This window comes from Bombina bombina, chromosome 1 (assembly GCF_027579735.1).
Source record: "Bombina bombina isolate aBomBom1 chromosome 1, aBomBom1.pri, whole genome shotgun sequence".
Classification (NCBI taxonomy): Eukaryota; Metazoa; Chordata; class Amphibia; order Anura; family Bombinatoridae; genus Bombina; species Bombina bombina.
This window is the reverse complement of record NC_069499.1, coordinates 798,740,874-798,756,661: the sequence shown is the minus strand read 5'-3', so window position 1 is coordinate 798,756,661 and position 15,788 is coordinate 798,740,874. Positions and strand designations below refer to the sequence as shown.

The following is a 15,788-nucleotide window of genomic DNA, read 5'->3' as shown; positions in this document are numbered from 1 at the left end:
TCTCAGTGCTAATTCAGGAGCCCAACCAATAGGTGGCAATTAGAGACGTTGCACTGCTATTATGCACATACAGCACCTAGTACTATTAAAGTATTTATAAACATTGTTCATTGAGCTCGATCATTTGCTATCCAGCAGAAAATAAATAAAAAAAACTATATGATGTATATGGATATTTATATCCCTGTAATGGATATACACCTATTCAACTTTCTTTTGATTCGCAGCTTTTCAATCAATATTGTGTATTGTGTAATAAAAAGTATTTAGTACAAATTATCCGTTAGCTTCTGCTCAGTCTCTAATAGTCAGCAGTAATTTATTTCACAGCCAGCAGGGGGCGCGATTCGGCTATTCTCAGTACCTAGGCCTTACAGCCTCGGCTTTTCCTGTAAGCAGAGCCGGAGCTTTAGCTTCTAGAGTACCGACTCGGAAGTGGACGTCTACAAGGTGTCCTTAGGATCATGGCAGATGGCGGTGGTGAAGCCGAACAGGAGTTGGTGCAACTTCGCTTGAAGAGCATGAAGGAGGAGAAATTTATTTTGGTGCCTGAGGAGGACCGAGTGAGTCCCAAAGGCTGGGGATAGGCAGGCACTTTGCTGCATGAGACATTAGCAGAGTGTGGGTGCTGCTGCGTGTGGAATCAGATATGGTGTCCACAAATTTTGTTAGAGAAACTAGCTATTATATTAGCCACATACATTTAAATATATACAGATAAACATGTAATAATAATAATTAAAAAAAAATCAATGGATACAAAGTATGGAACGTCCTGATGCAGCCATATTATCTAAATTATAAGCTTTACAAATACGTTTCCCCCCAAAATCACATTTCCCTGAGACATTCCTAGCTTTCCACTACTGAAGTTATGGGTATGTCACAACATGGGTTCCATCTATCAAGTGCCAGGCGGACATGGTTCGCTAGTGACAGCCGGGCGGCATTGCACAATCAGAGAGGATGAGGTTCGGTATCACAAACCAAGTCCATAAATCATTGTTCGCTGCTTTTGCAATGCTGCGCAGCTGTCAATCCTAATTGTTCAGGATTATTGAAATCCGCCACACAGTCTAGTCAAAATTAAGCTTTCATGATTCAGATAGGACATGCAATTTTAAACAACTTTCCAACTTACTTTTCTCATCAAATTTGATTTGTTCTTTTGTCATTTTTTGTTGATGGCTAAACCTAGGTAGGCTCATATGCTAATTTCTAAGCCCTTGAAGGCCGCCTCTTATCTCAGTGCATTTTGACAGTTTTCACAGCTAGATAGCCTAGTTCATGTGTACTGTATAATATAGATAACATTGTGATCACTCCCATAGAGTTATTTATGGGTCAGCACTGTTTGGCTCAAATGCAAGTCTGTTAAAAGCACTGAAAATAAAGGGGCAGTGGAGGCTTAATCACTTGTAAAAAGTATATTAATATAACTGTGTTGGTTATGCCAAACTGGAGAATGAGCAATAAATGGATTATCTATCTTTTTAAACAATACACATTCTGGAGTAGACTGTCCCTTTGAAGTGGAGGAGAGGTTAAAGGAACATGAAACCCACATTTTTCTTTCGTGATTCAGATGGAAAATACAATTTTAAACAACTTTCCAATCTCTTCTTCTATTATCAAATTTGCTTAAAGGGACATGAAATCCACATTTTTTCTTTCATGATTTAGAAAGAGAATGCAATTTTAAACATCTATCTAATTTACTTCTATTATCTAATTTGTTTTATTCTCTTGATATTCTTTGCTGAAAAGCATATCTAGATATGCTCAGTAGCTGCTGATTGGTTGCTGCACATAGAAGCCTTGTGTGATTGGCTCACCCATGTGCATTGCTTTTTCTTCAACTAAGGATATCTAAAAAATGAAGCAAAATAAATAATAGAGGTAAATTGTAATGTTTAAATTTTCATTCTCTATATGAATCATGAAAGAAAGATTTTGGGTTTAGTGGCCCTTTCATTCTCTTGGTATTCTTTGTTGAAGGAGCAGCAATGCACTTCTGGAAGTTAGCTGAACATATTGAGTGAGCCAATGAAAAGAGGCAAATATGTGCAGCTACCAATCAACAGCAAGCTCCCAGTAGTGCATTGCTGCTCCAAAACCTACCTAGGTATGCTTTCCAACAAAGGCTACCAAGAGAACAAATAAAATGAGATAATATAAGTAAAGTGGAAAGTTGTTTAAAATTGGATGTATTGTCCTAATGATGAAAGAAACATGTTGCATTTCTTGTTCCTTTAAGTAGTATCGGTCTTAAAACCGCAGCTACTTAACTAGCATTTAAGGTTCCGAAGCTGCATTCCAGTGAGTTAATATTAGACGTGTGCGTTCGGCAGCTTTGTTAGCTTCCGAATGTGGAAGAAAGTGTCCGCTCTCGGGCTTGTTTTGGAGACAAATTTCTTCATGTGAAAGTTTAACACACAAGATCTGGATTTGCAGAGATCTTAGTGTGTTGCACTGCTGTAAACGTCCGCCGCCTTCTGCATTCGGCAGCTATCAAAGCTGCAGAATGCCCATGTCTAGTTAATATTAAAGGGACACTAAATTCATTGTAATTGGATTTTTTTTTCTGCAGTTTTGCTATAAAGTAACATACTAGATGATTGTGAAAATGTTTTGCAAGCATTAAAGGGACATGAAACCCAAAATATTTCTTTCATGATTTAGATAGAGAATACAATTTTAAACAACTTTCTAATTTACTTCTATTATCTAATCTGTTTTATTCTCTTTATATCATTTGTTGAAGGAACAACAATGCACTACTGGTTTCTAGCTACTAAACACATGGGTGAGCCAATGACAATCGGTATCTATATGCAACCACCAATCAGCAGCTAGAACATAGGTTCTTTGCTGCTCCAGAGATTACCTAGATAAATCTTTCAGCAAAGAAGATAAAAAGAGAAGGAAGCAAATTAAATAATATAAGTAAATTAGAAACTTGTTTAACATTGTATTCTCAATCTGAATCATGAATGAAAAATGTTGGGTTTCATGTCCCTTTAACATCATATTTGTTGCCTTTGTTTATCAATAGTTAAACCAACTCTCCTACAAGTAGGAATTTTATGAGGTATGTGGAATATTAGGGACTATTATGATCCTACTTTTTTGATACCTCACCCCTACTAAAATGTCAAAAAGTTGATAAGCTTAAAGGGACACTGAACCCAAATTTTTTATTTTGTGATTCAGATAGAGCATGCAATCAATTTTTCTTCGTTCTCTTGCTATCTTTATTTGAAAAAGAAGGCATCTAAGCTTTTGTTTGGGTTCAGTACTCTGGACAGCACTTTTTTATTGGTGGATGAAATTATCCACCAATTTGCAAGAACAACCCACGTTGTTCACCTAAAATGGGCTGGCATCTAAACTTACATTCTTGCATTTCAAATAAAGATACTAAGAGAATGAAGAAAATTTCATAATCGGAGTAAATTAGGAAGTTGCTTAAAATGTCATGCTCTATCTGAATCACGAAAGAAAAAAATTTGGTTCAATGTCCCTTTAATGCTTCCAAAGAGGTGAAAATGTTGTAGAGCTATATTGGTGAGGAAATGTTAAAGGGACATGAAAACCCCACAATGTTTCTTTCATGACTCAGATAGAACATACAATTTTAAACATCTTTCAAATGTACATCTATTATCAAATTATCATTGTTTTCTTGTTATCCTTTGTTGAAAAGCAGGACGGTAAGTTCAGGCGTGTGCATGCGTCTGCAGCACTGTGCAACATATTCTACATGTTATACATTAGCAAAAGCACTAGATGGCAGCACTATTTCCTGTTGTGTCGTGGTCTAGACGTGCACGCTACCTATCATACTTCTTCAACAAATAATAATTGATAATATAAGTACATTTAGAAACTTTTTTTGAATTGTAAAAAAAAAAATGTTTCATGTCCCTTTAAGTTCATATATGTGAACATTAAAAAATAAATTTACTGGGGTTAAAGTGAAAGTAAACTATACTGAACCTCTAAGTCACAACTGAAAGTACAAATCAATTAAGGTGGAGTTTAATTCATGAATTTCTTTTGTTATAATAAAACTATAATTTTACCTTTCGATCCGTTAATCTAAACCGCCGTCACTCCGCCTGGCTCTAAAAAAAATAATATTTTTACATGACGAAGATCATCTTCTACATTCTGATAGGTCCCCCAGTGGCGTCTGAATTCTAACTTTACGCCCCTAAATTAAAGTGCGCATGCGTGTCTCATTGAATTGAATGACAACAAACAAGTGCATTCATGAGACACGCATGCGCATTGCAGGTGGGGCCGCTCTTACTATTGAAAATGGAAAATCCGGAAATGAGTGGGTGGGTGGAGCAACATAAATATCGGTATGTTCATACAATACTAAATAAAAAATAAATAAGAAGGTATTTCTTTAAAAAAAAGGTAGCGATTATATAGAGGTTTAGGAGATGAATAGATGTTATTAAAGTTTAGTCTGAAAACTTACTTTCACTTTAAATTGACATAAAAGTTTAAAAAGAAAATATTGTAATGAGTTAGAGCATTTTATTATTGCACTATTGCTTGCTTATAACTATGTGTTCAAATAGTTAAAGGCCACTCTAGATTAGCAATGCAGTAATGGAACCTAGCTGAACACATCTGGTAAGCCATTGACCAGAAGCATATCTAGGTATGCTTTTTAACAATGGATGCCACAAGAAAAAAGTAAAGTTGATAATAGAAGTAAATTGGAAAGTCTCTTAAAATTGCATGCTCTATCTGAACCATAAACATTTATTGTTGATGTTCAATTTTAATTGTTATAAAAAAAATCTATGAAACGGCACCATGTCCCTATAGTTACAAATAAAAACTTATACACTCTCCAAATTGTTTTTCCTCCTAAACTATATTTATCTGGTTATCAATTTCGTTTTGTAGCTTGGTCGATGTCGAAGTGTAAAAGAATTTGAAAAATTAAATCGTATTGGAGAAGGAACATACGGTATTGTGTGTAAGTATCACATGGAGAGCCTAAGGAAATATGCTAATTTCTAAACCCTTGAAGTCCGCCTGCATTTTGACAGTTTCTCACAGCTAGACAGTGCTAGTTCATGTGTGTCATATAGGTACCATTACGCTCACCCTGTGGAGTTATTTATGAGAGGGCATTGATTGGCTAAAAATGCAAGTCTGTCAAAAGAACTGAAAGAAGGGGACAGTATTCAGAGGCTTAGATACAAGGTAATTACAGAGATAAAAAAAATGTAGTAATATAAACATGTTGGTTATGCAAAACTGGGGAATGGGTAATAAAGGGATTATTTATCTTTTTAAGCAATACAAATTCGTGAGTAGACTGTCCCTTTAAAGGAATACTGAACCCAAATATTTTTTTTTTCATGATTCAGATAAAGCATGCAATTTTAAGCAACTTTCTAATTTACTCATATTATACATTTTTCTTCTTTCTCTTGGTATCTTCATTGAAAAAGCAGGAATGTAAATTTAGGAGCTGACCCATTTCTGGTTCAGCACCCTGGGTACATTCATTTAACCATCAATCAGCAACCTTTACCCAGGTGCTGAAAATGGGCCGTCTCCTAAGCTTTCATTCCTGCTTTTTCAAATAAAGATATCCAGAGAATGAAGAAAATTGATAATAAGAGTAAATTAGAAAGTTGCTTAAAATCGCAGGTTCTATCTGAATCATGAAAGAAAAAATTTGTGTTTTGTATCTATTTAACATGCCTTTAAGTGAAGTTTAGTTTTTTTGTAAGAAGCAGATGAAGTGACACTCAGATACAGTTTGGAGTGTCCCAAGAACAATAATTGTTGTATATTTGTAAGATAACACAATACAATGTTCTCTCCAGACCCTTTTAAATGGGTATACAACACGGCTGATTTTAGTAACCACCAAGCAAACATTTTAGCAAAAATGAGCTAATATTACATTTTTTTTAATGTTTATTGCTCAAGTGATGATTAAATAAATGTATGCAAAATTATGCAATTTATTTGTGCTTTGGATAGCAGAATATGTTATAATATTATAAAGTATTACACTGCCTCAACCCAGCTACTTTATAAAGCTACCCGGCTGGCAACATTCTTTGTGGCGAACACTGCATGGTTCTGGAACAGTAGCGAGTCATATCCTATTAGCACAGAGCTTATCCTGTAAAAAAATAAAGGGCCTAAGTCTCTAAACCTTTCTGATCTAATATCAGTACAGTGAGATCCCTCAAAAAAATTTAGACAGGCAAATTTTAGCGCGAGAGCAGCTATTGATCTGGTTGTGCAGGTTCTGGATGTGAAAGAGAGATACCTACGTTACAAAATGCTGATTTCTCTTGATGCCGGCGAGTTTGTAATCATCAGCTCCTAAGTCATTTATATGAAATCATTCGTCCTCAATCATCCATCCATCCTTTTTTTTTTTTTTGTTAGAAATTAGCAACAATTTTAAGAACCTCCTAGCAGGAAACAGGTTTCAAGAATGTAAAATGGAAAGGAATGGGCGAAGAGCAGGTGCTTCAGAGCTTAACAACTTTTTTTTCTACTTTCAGATCGGGCCAGGGACACTAGAACCAATGAAATTGTAGCACTGAAGAAAGTGAGAATGGACAAGGAAAAAGATGGTAAGTACCCACAACCATTATACATTTTATTTAGGTTACTCTTAAAGGGATACTAAACCCACATTTTTTCTTTCATGATTCAGATAGAGCATGCCATTTTAAGAAACTTTCTAATTCTCTCCTATTATCAATTTTTCTTGCGGTGCCAAGCCGGATTTCTCGCAATGCTTTTGGCTATGAGGTGGAAACATCACCTCTTTGCTAGATAGCGAAGATAGCGTTCTGCCGTGGGCTGCCTGAGAAGCTCAGTGCAGTGATCGTTTAGAACAAATGATGAAAGTCCCCTTTATTTGTTCCAATGGTAAATCCTAGAGTTTCAGAAATGCTAGGATTTACCATCACTTTAAACACTAATTATTTTTTTCATGCTCCTCCCTCTATATGTGGGTGCTGCCATTTTGGAACCTAGGTTACACTGCAGGTATCTGAAGTAGAGTAGCCGCACATGGAAAAAAACGCATCATTATTAGAATGCAGTGACAGGTGCATTTCAACATGGTGGCATCCATGACCCATGGCAGGGCTTGACCTCAATACTATGGTTATAAAATGTATTTAGTGTTCAAAGTCCGTATTAAATGACAATTATCTGTTAAAGGGACAGTAAACACCAGAATTTTTGTTTTTTAAAAAGATAGATAATCCCTTTATTACCCATTCCCCAATTTTGCATAACCAACACAGTTATAATAATACACTTTTTACCTCTGTGATTACCTTGTATCTATGCCTCTGCAAACTGCCCCCTTATTTCAGTTCTTTTGACAGACTTGCATTTTAGCCAATCAGAGCTGTCTCCATGGTAAATTCACGTGCATGAGCTCAATGTTATCTATATGAAACACATTAACTAACGCCCTCTAGTGGTGAAAAACTGTCAAAATGCTTTCCAATTAGAGGCAGTCTTCAAGGTCTAAGAAATTAGCACATGAACCTTCTAGATTTAGCTTTCAACTAAGAATACCAAGAGAACAAAGCAAAACTGGTAATAAAAGTAAATTGGAAAGTTGTTTAAAATTACATGCCCTATTTAAATCATGAAAGATTTTTTTTTACTTTACTGTCCCTTTAAGTAGTGCGTCTGTCTCTAGTGTATCTCACCCTTGGCCAGATGTTAATTATAAGTTATCATTAATTAGCATTAGAAGCTTTTCAGATGATGAGCACTGAATTGTTTCTGTAATACTTTATTGGTAATATCACCTTTTATAAACAGAGTTCATTTTTATGAACACTATTCCACAGGTATCCCTATAAGCAGCCTGAGGGAGATCACGCTACTTTTAAAACTACGACACCCAAACATAGTTGAGTTGAAGGAAGTGGTCGTTGGGAATCACTTGGAAAGGTAAGAATTACACACATTTAACAATTAGTTGCCCATCATATTCATAACTGCACAGGAAAAGTATTAGACCATTATACTGCTTATTAATCTCCTCTCGTCTCTGTAATACACATAGATGTACTGTTATGGTTACAGAGTCAAGTGAGTAGACTAGGACAAGGTTTGGTTTTTTTTCCTCTCGCTAAAGATATTTTTTTTATTTATGTAAAACATATTTTTTTTACCTATTTTATATTTTTTTTAATTGATATGGACAATAGTAGACTAAAAAATAATCACAACTTGTATACAGACAAGGAAACTTGATGGTAAGACCAGTGAGGAGAAACTAAGTAGAAAAGTCATATAGGGTCTGCCTGCTTTGTCACCTATAATAGTCCTGCAGTTTTGATGCCAGTCCAGCAAATTGTATATTGTACCTGAACTTGTTAGAGATTTATAATGTGTCTTTGTTTTCAGCATTTTCCTTGTAATGGGATATTGTGAGCAGGATCTAGCAAGTTTGCTGGAAAACATGCAAACTCCGTTCTCAGAAGCCCAGGTATGGACTATTAAACCTGTTTGTTCCTTTCACTGTACATTTTCTTTTGTAGGGACATAAGTAGTTACCAGCTTGTTTTACCTAATATATATATATATATCAGATTTGTTATCTGGACAGGAACAGTCTTGTAGTCTTCCTGAGAGCAACAACTTATATAAATAAAACCAAAAGCGCTCAAAAAGCTTAAATGTAATCTGCAATATGGATATAATACATCTGTAAAGATTTATCATAACATTAAAGTAATAGTAAATCCTAGCATTTGTGAAACGCTAGGATTTACCAGTGCAACAAATAAAGGGGACTTTCAGTCATGAAGTATAAAATACTTAAAGTGAAAGTAAATCCTTGCGTTTTACAAACGCTAGGATTGACTTTTGAAACAAATAAAGGGGACTTTCATTCATGAAGTATAAGATACTTCATGTATAAAGCTCCTTTATTTGTTTTAATCAATCGCCGTTTTTAGCTGCTACAGCAGCCCACAGCTAAAAAAATTTTTTGCTAAGAGGTGATGTTTACACCTCTTAGCCAATAGCCGTGCAGTAAATCAGGCTTGGCGCCCATGGGAGCCGGATTTACCACACGGCTATTGGCCAAGAGGTAAAAAGTCACCTCTTGGCAATTTTTTTTTAGCCGTGTGCTGCTGTAGGAGCTAAGAATGGCGATCAGTTAAAACAAATAAAGGAGAGAAGTATCTTATACTTCATGAATGAAAGTCCCCTTTATTTGTTTCAAAAGTCAATCCTAGCGTTTGTAAAACGCTAGGATTTACTTTCACTTTAATGATGAAAGTTCCCTTATTTATCTGCAGCTTTTGCCTCAGGCTGCCCATGGCAGAAGCTATTTTGCAGTGAGGTGATCTTAGCCAATAGCATGCTAGCTATCCAGCATAATGCCAGCTGGCCTTCACGGCTATTGGCTAAGAGGTGGAAACGTCACCTCATTTAAAAAAATAGTGTTCTGCTGCGGGGGGCCTGAGGCACTCAGCATGGTGAACGTAGCAGAAAATAAAGGAACTTTCAGCATGAATTATTTTATACTTTATGACTGAAAGTCCCCTTTATTTGTTGCACGGGTAAATCCTAGCGTTTCACAAATACTAGGATTTACTATCACTTTAACAATATTACAAAAGTACATTTGAAAAAGGACATATTTCGTGTTCATTTGCGTACAAGTTAAGTTGAAAGTAAACGCTTAAGCGTAACTGAACTTAACGCTCATCGATTTAGTGCATCCTTAGAGCTGTGGTTAACTGTTTTGAGAAACAAAAAAGTGTCACAAAACACATCAAAATTACATGACAAAGTGCAGTTACACTCATAATAACACCATCTAATAAAAATTAATTAAAAAAAAAATTGCACCAAAAAGTTATATGGGCTCAAATATATGAGGTCTCAGGTGTTAGGAAAAAAAGCAGGCAAACCAAGCCCAAAGTTTTAGATGTATACTGATGTCTACAGATTCCTGCGGCTCCTGTTTGAATAATCTGTCTTTTCATATGCGGGGGAGGGGGGAGTATCTGCTCTTCATGTTTTCGCAGCCCCTTTTCACTGAGTATCCCAGCCTAACCTCATTAACAGTGCTAAACTGGAAGCTTCTAAGTAAGTTTTTAAAAGGTTTTATACTGGATTTTTAGATCAGTATCTGTGCATATTCTTTATAGCAGCGTCTATTACATGGATGTTATTTGAAAATTGGTGTACACTGTCCCTTTATATATTGATCAGGGCCCCTGGCTCCTGGGTTTGTCAAGCCCATATAAGAGGTCTTAGATTTTACAGGGTGGTATTTAGGTATACAAGATTAAATGGACGCCACCTCTGCTTCTAGCAGTAATAAGTAATTCCTTTAAAATATGCAGAAGATGCTCTCTTTTTTGTCATGTTGGTTTTTTGTTTGTTTTTTAGGTGAAATGTATCTGCTTCCAGCTGCTCACAGGTCTGAAGTATCTGCATGAGAACTTCATTGTACACAGGTTGATAAAAATATTTGTTTTAGTCATATAATGAAATATTTTAAATTTATTGTTGATAATTCACAAAAGAGAGAGAGAGAGAATTTAGCCAATTAGTGCTGTGTTGTGCTGACTCTTAAATAACTCAACGGGCGTGAGCACAATGTTATCTATATGGCCCGCATAAACTACCAGTTTCCTGTTGTGAAAAGCTAATAAAAAAGAATGTGATAAGAGGCTGTCTGAAGTGCCTTAGGAAGAGGCAGAAATTTAGAGGTTTAAATGTTATAAAGTATATTAATATAACAATGTTAGTTGTGCAAAGCTGGGGAATAGGTAGTAAAGATGTTATTTATCTTTTTAAACAATAACAATTTTGGTGTTGACTGCCCCTTTAAGAGGAAACTGAGAAACTGGCAGACTTGACACAAAACATAATACAAAGTATAATGCAAATAATGCTTATTAAATATATCTAATAATGGAAAAACTATCCAGGCCCTATAATAATTTGTATCAAAATATGGATGTAGCAGTAACAATAGATTGCCTTTTTGCACAAATGGTCAAGCAATTTAATGTGATTGATGCAGTTTTCTTTATCCCCCTTCAATCCTAACAGAATGGCCACTATAGTATTCAAACTTTCAGATATTTGTTTTCCTTCTCACTGATGTTTATCTTACCTCTCTAGTTCCTCTTTCCCTTACACTTGCTCTACTGCATCTCATGCTTCCTAACTCCATATAATTAATATGTTTAGTGCGGTTATTCACTATGTGTCATCATCCGGAAGGGGCTGTCATTTCTGAGCTAATCGCGCCCCCCACTCCCCTTGGTCTAGAGTTCTGGGAATGCATTTGTGTGGTGATATCATCAAGCCCTGGAAACCTGGAAGTGCCGGGCAGTACCAAAGGGCTTAAGGGAGCTTGATGGGGGCCATCAAAAAGGCCTAGATACCTCCAAGACCCCTTGTTTTGAAGCCTATAAGCGCTTATATAAGTTTTTATAGCCGGGTAATTACTGTGATCAGGCGTGAATAAAATGTGCATTTATTTGGATTGGGGCTCCTGTCCTTTTCTCTTAGGGATAAGTTTACATTACAGTAGAATCTACTTCTTTATCACCATTATGTCTTGTTTTCCTTATATTGTATCTGGTAATCTTTCTGTATGCTGCCTCCTCGTTGGAAAGAGATCTGAAGGTGTCCAACTTGCTGATGACAGATAAAGGCTGTGTGAAGATCGGTAAGTGATCAAGTTTAAAAAAAATATATAAATATAAACCCTTATGTCGGCGTTCTATCATTTAAAGGGACAGTCTACAGTATAATTTTTATTGTTTTAAAAGATAGATGATCCCTTTATTACCCATTGCCCAGTTTTGCATAACCAACACAGTTATATTAATATACTTTTTAGCTCTGTGATTACCTTTTATCTAAGAACCTTCTAACAGCCCCCTGATCACAAGACTGTATTTCTTATCTATTGACTTGCATTTAGTATTGTGTTGTGCTAAATCTTAAATAACTACTTGAGCGTTAACACATTGGCCCCAAGTTATTAAGGTCTGTCGGACCTGATCCGACAGTGTGGATCAGGTCCGACAGACCTCGCTGAATACAGCGAGCAATACGCTCGCCGTATTCAGCATTGCACCAGCAGTTCACAAGAGCTGCTGGTGCAACGCCGCCCCCTGCAGACACGCGGCCAATAGGCCGCCAGCAGGGGGGTGTCAATCAACTCGATCAGGTTGATTTCCGGCGATGTCTGTCCGCCTGCTCAGAGCAGCAGAAATTTAGAGGTTTAAATGTTCTAAAGTATATTAATATATAAATGTTGGTTGTGCAAAGCTGGGGAATGGGTAGTAAAGGTATTATCTAAATAATAATTTTAGTGTAGACTGTCCCTTTAAATTTGTAGACTATTTTTAAGGCAATTCAATTTAAGAGATCTTAAATTTCTCTACACCCTGCAATTTACCTCACTGTGCCTTCTCCTAACTACAAACAGTCTGTATTTTTTTATTTTGCCTCCCTGAAGCAATATATGTGCATCTTGCTTTCTTTATGATACTTGCATCTATTGCTACAATTTTATAGGAAATTGAGAAACATGTATAATAGTATTAATTATAGGTAACATAATGATCTGTTGCTATTTTATTTTACAGCTGATTTTGGTCTTGCTCGTGCATATAGCATCCCTCCCAAGGCTATGACTCCAAAAGTGGTGACACTCTGGTGAGCTATTATCAAAGTATGATTTAAAAGGAAGCCTTTATAAACTCAGGTTTTGCAATTTTTCCAGACTCATAGATTTCACATTTGAAAATAGTCTGTTAAAGGAACAAGAAACCCAAATTTTTTTCTTTAATGATTCAGATAGAGAATACAATTTTAAACAATTTTCTAATTTACTTCTATTATCGAATTTGTTTCATTCTCTTGGTATCATTTATTGAAGGAGCAGCAATGCACTTCTGGTTTCTAATTGAACACACGGGGGAGCCAATGACAATCGTTATATATCAGCAGCCACCAATCAGCAGCTAGAACCTAGGTTTTTTGCTGCTCCTGAGCTTGCCTAGATAAAGCTATCAGCAAATGATAACAAGAGAAGGAAGCAAATGTAATAATAGAACTAAATTGGAAAGTTGTTTAAGATTGTATTCTCTATCTGAATCCCGAAAGAAACATTTTGGGTTTCATGTCCCTTTAAGCACTTTAAAAATGTATTTCTTTCTAACCAAAGAATTGATGTCTACATGCACAATATATATACACAATGCACACTTGGATGTGAAGTGGAGATGCCTATGTAGGTATATGATATCAAACCAGTCTATCCAGCAAGTCTTGTGTGTAAAATATTTATTTATGTACTATAGCTGTTTCATACCAGATATTGATGGTCCTTATGAAACAGACATTAAACACTAAATACATGCTAAAATAATGTATTTGTTTCATTATTAAAAAATAATTGTAAAGTTTTAGAGATCATAAAGCAGTGGAAGCAGCCATTTTGTAACCTAGGTTTCCTTTATCTGATCTTCTCTGTGAATGTCAATCAGTGCTGATATAAATGGGTCACTAGAGTGTGCAACCAATGACTGTGTGGAATATATCAGTGTTAAATCTCGAGTCTGCATGTCTGGTTCTAAAAGGAATTAGAAAGCCCACACTTTACAGAATTAAATTAAAGGGACAGTCTAATTGAAAAGTGTTATTGTTTAAAAAGATAGATTATTACTTTATTACCCATTTCCTAGTTTTGCATAACCAACACTCTTATATTAAAGGGACATTAAACCCAAAGTTTTTCTTTCATGATACAGATAGAAAAAATAATTTTAAACAACATTCCAATTTACTTCCATTCTTTTCTTTTCTTAATGCTTCAGATATCCTTTGTTGAAGAAATAGCAATGCATGGGTGAGCCAATCACACAAGGCATCTATGTGCAGCCACCAATCGGCAGCTACTGAGCCTATTTAAATATGCTTTCTTTCATGTAAATAGCAAGAATCCATGAGCTAGTGACGTATGGGATATACATTCCTACCAGGAGGGGGCAAAGTTTCCTAAACCTCAAAATGCCTATTAATACACCCCCACCACACTCACACCTTAGTTTTACAAACTTTGCCTCCTTTGGAGGTGGTGAAGTAAGTTTGTGCTTAATTTCTATGATTTCTTCTATGATAAGCATTCTGAAGTCCAATTCCTCTCAGAGTACACTGTTTGTCAGAGGGACGTGAAGAGAGTTTTGCTTGTTGATTTTTTATGGTTTCACTCATGGGAAATCTTTTCAAGGGTTCTCTGTTATCGGTCGTAGGGATTCATCTCCTACCTCCCTTTTCAGATCGACGACATACCCTTATGTACCATTACCTCTGCTGTTAGTTTTCAGTACTGGTTTGGCTATCTGCTATATGTGGATGGGTGTCTTTCGGTAAGTATGTATCATTATTTAAGACACTCTCAGCTATGTTTGGCGCTTTATGTTTTAATATAAAGTTCAATATATGTAAATATATTTTCCATGAGTCAGGTCTATGTGTATTTCCCTTTGCAGTCTAACAGTTTCAGTATGGGAATCATGTTTTAGGAAGTTATTATTTTTTTTTTACCTGGGGTTTAGTCTTTTTTTTCCAATTTGACTTGCTTTTTCCTATTTTTGCGGGCAAACTAGGCTCGTGAGGGCGCAATAATGGTATTACTTATTGCGTAATTTTTGGTGCAAAACTTTTTTTGGCATGAATTTTCGTCTACAGTGGCACAAGTTTCATCATTTCCTGCGTCTTTGTTGACGTTAGGTTGTTGGCGCGAAGTCGCGCTTGTTATGACGCGAGTTGCGTCATTTATGGCAAAAAAAAAATTTTCTATTTGCGGCGTGCGTCCTATTTGGTGCCAAATAATATTAGTTATTTTACCCCACTTCCTTTATGCTTTTGCTCTCTTTATATTCTAGAGAGCTATGCTGTTTGCTTTTCTGCCTATTTAGCATATGCATTTTTTCCCATTCCTGAAACTGCTATATGAGAAAATTGGATATTTGTTTAAATGTTATTTTTTCTTTTACATTTTGCAAAGATGTCTCAGTCTGATCCTGCCTCTGCCTCAGAAGCTACTGTAGGAACCATGCTGCCTGAACACTGTTCTACCAAATCTAAGTGTATCTATTATAAGCTAGCTGAGACTATATCTTCGGCTATACTATGTAACATTTGTCATGATAAGCTTTTGCATGACGATAATGTTTCTATTAGTACTAGTACAGCACCTGTTGTTCCCTCAACATCTAATGTACATGATATCCCTGTTGATATACAAAATGATATTGCTGATGCAATACAGAAGGCTATGTCTGCTATTACACCTTCTAAAAAACGTAAAAGATCTTTAAAAACTTCTCATAAGTCTGATGAAATTTGTATTGACCGACAACATACTGAAATATCCTCCTCTGATGAGGATCTCTCTGGTTCAGAGGATCCTACTTCAGACATTGAAATTGATAAATCTTCTTATCCTTTTAAGATTGAATATATTCGTTTTTATTGAAAGAAGTATTGGTTACTTTGGATATTGAGGAGTCTGATCCTCTTGATAACAAATCCAGTAAGCGTTTAAATTGTGTTTTTAAACCTCCTGTGATTACTCCTGAAATTTTTCCTGTTCCAGATGCTGTTTCTGATGTGCTTGCTAAGGAATGGTCTAAGCCTGGTGCCTCTTTTAATCCTTCTTCTAGGTTCAAGAAGTTTACCAGTGGCTAAATTGGAGTTTTGGGAAA

General features: G+C 35.9%; 1 protein-coding gene across 1 annotated transcript in view; it reads left to right on the top strand.

Annotated features, from left to right (window-relative positions):
• The first annotated feature begins 359 nt into the window (after nt 1–359).
• CDK10 (cyclin dependent kinase 10) overlaps nt 360–15,788 on the top strand; it is an 83,729-nt gene continuing 68,300 nt past the window's right edge. The window contains exons 1-8 of the mRNA XM_053699363.1: nt 360–563; nt 4,930–5,002; nt 6,561–6,632; nt 7,878–7,980; nt 8,440–8,521; nt 10,441–10,508; nt 11,682–11,734; nt 12,663–12,732. Coding sequence (XP_053555338.1) covers nt 465–563; nt 4,930–5,002; nt 6,561–6,632; nt 7,878–7,980; nt 8,440–8,521; nt 10,441–10,508; nt 11,682–11,734; nt 12,663–12,732 — 620 coding nt within the window. The 5' untranslated portion in view covers nt 360–464. The remainder of the gene's footprint in view (nt 564–4,929; nt 5,003–6,560; nt 6,633–7,877; nt 7,981–8,439; nt 8,522–10,440; nt 10,509–11,681; nt 11,735–12,662; nt 12,733–15,788) is intronic.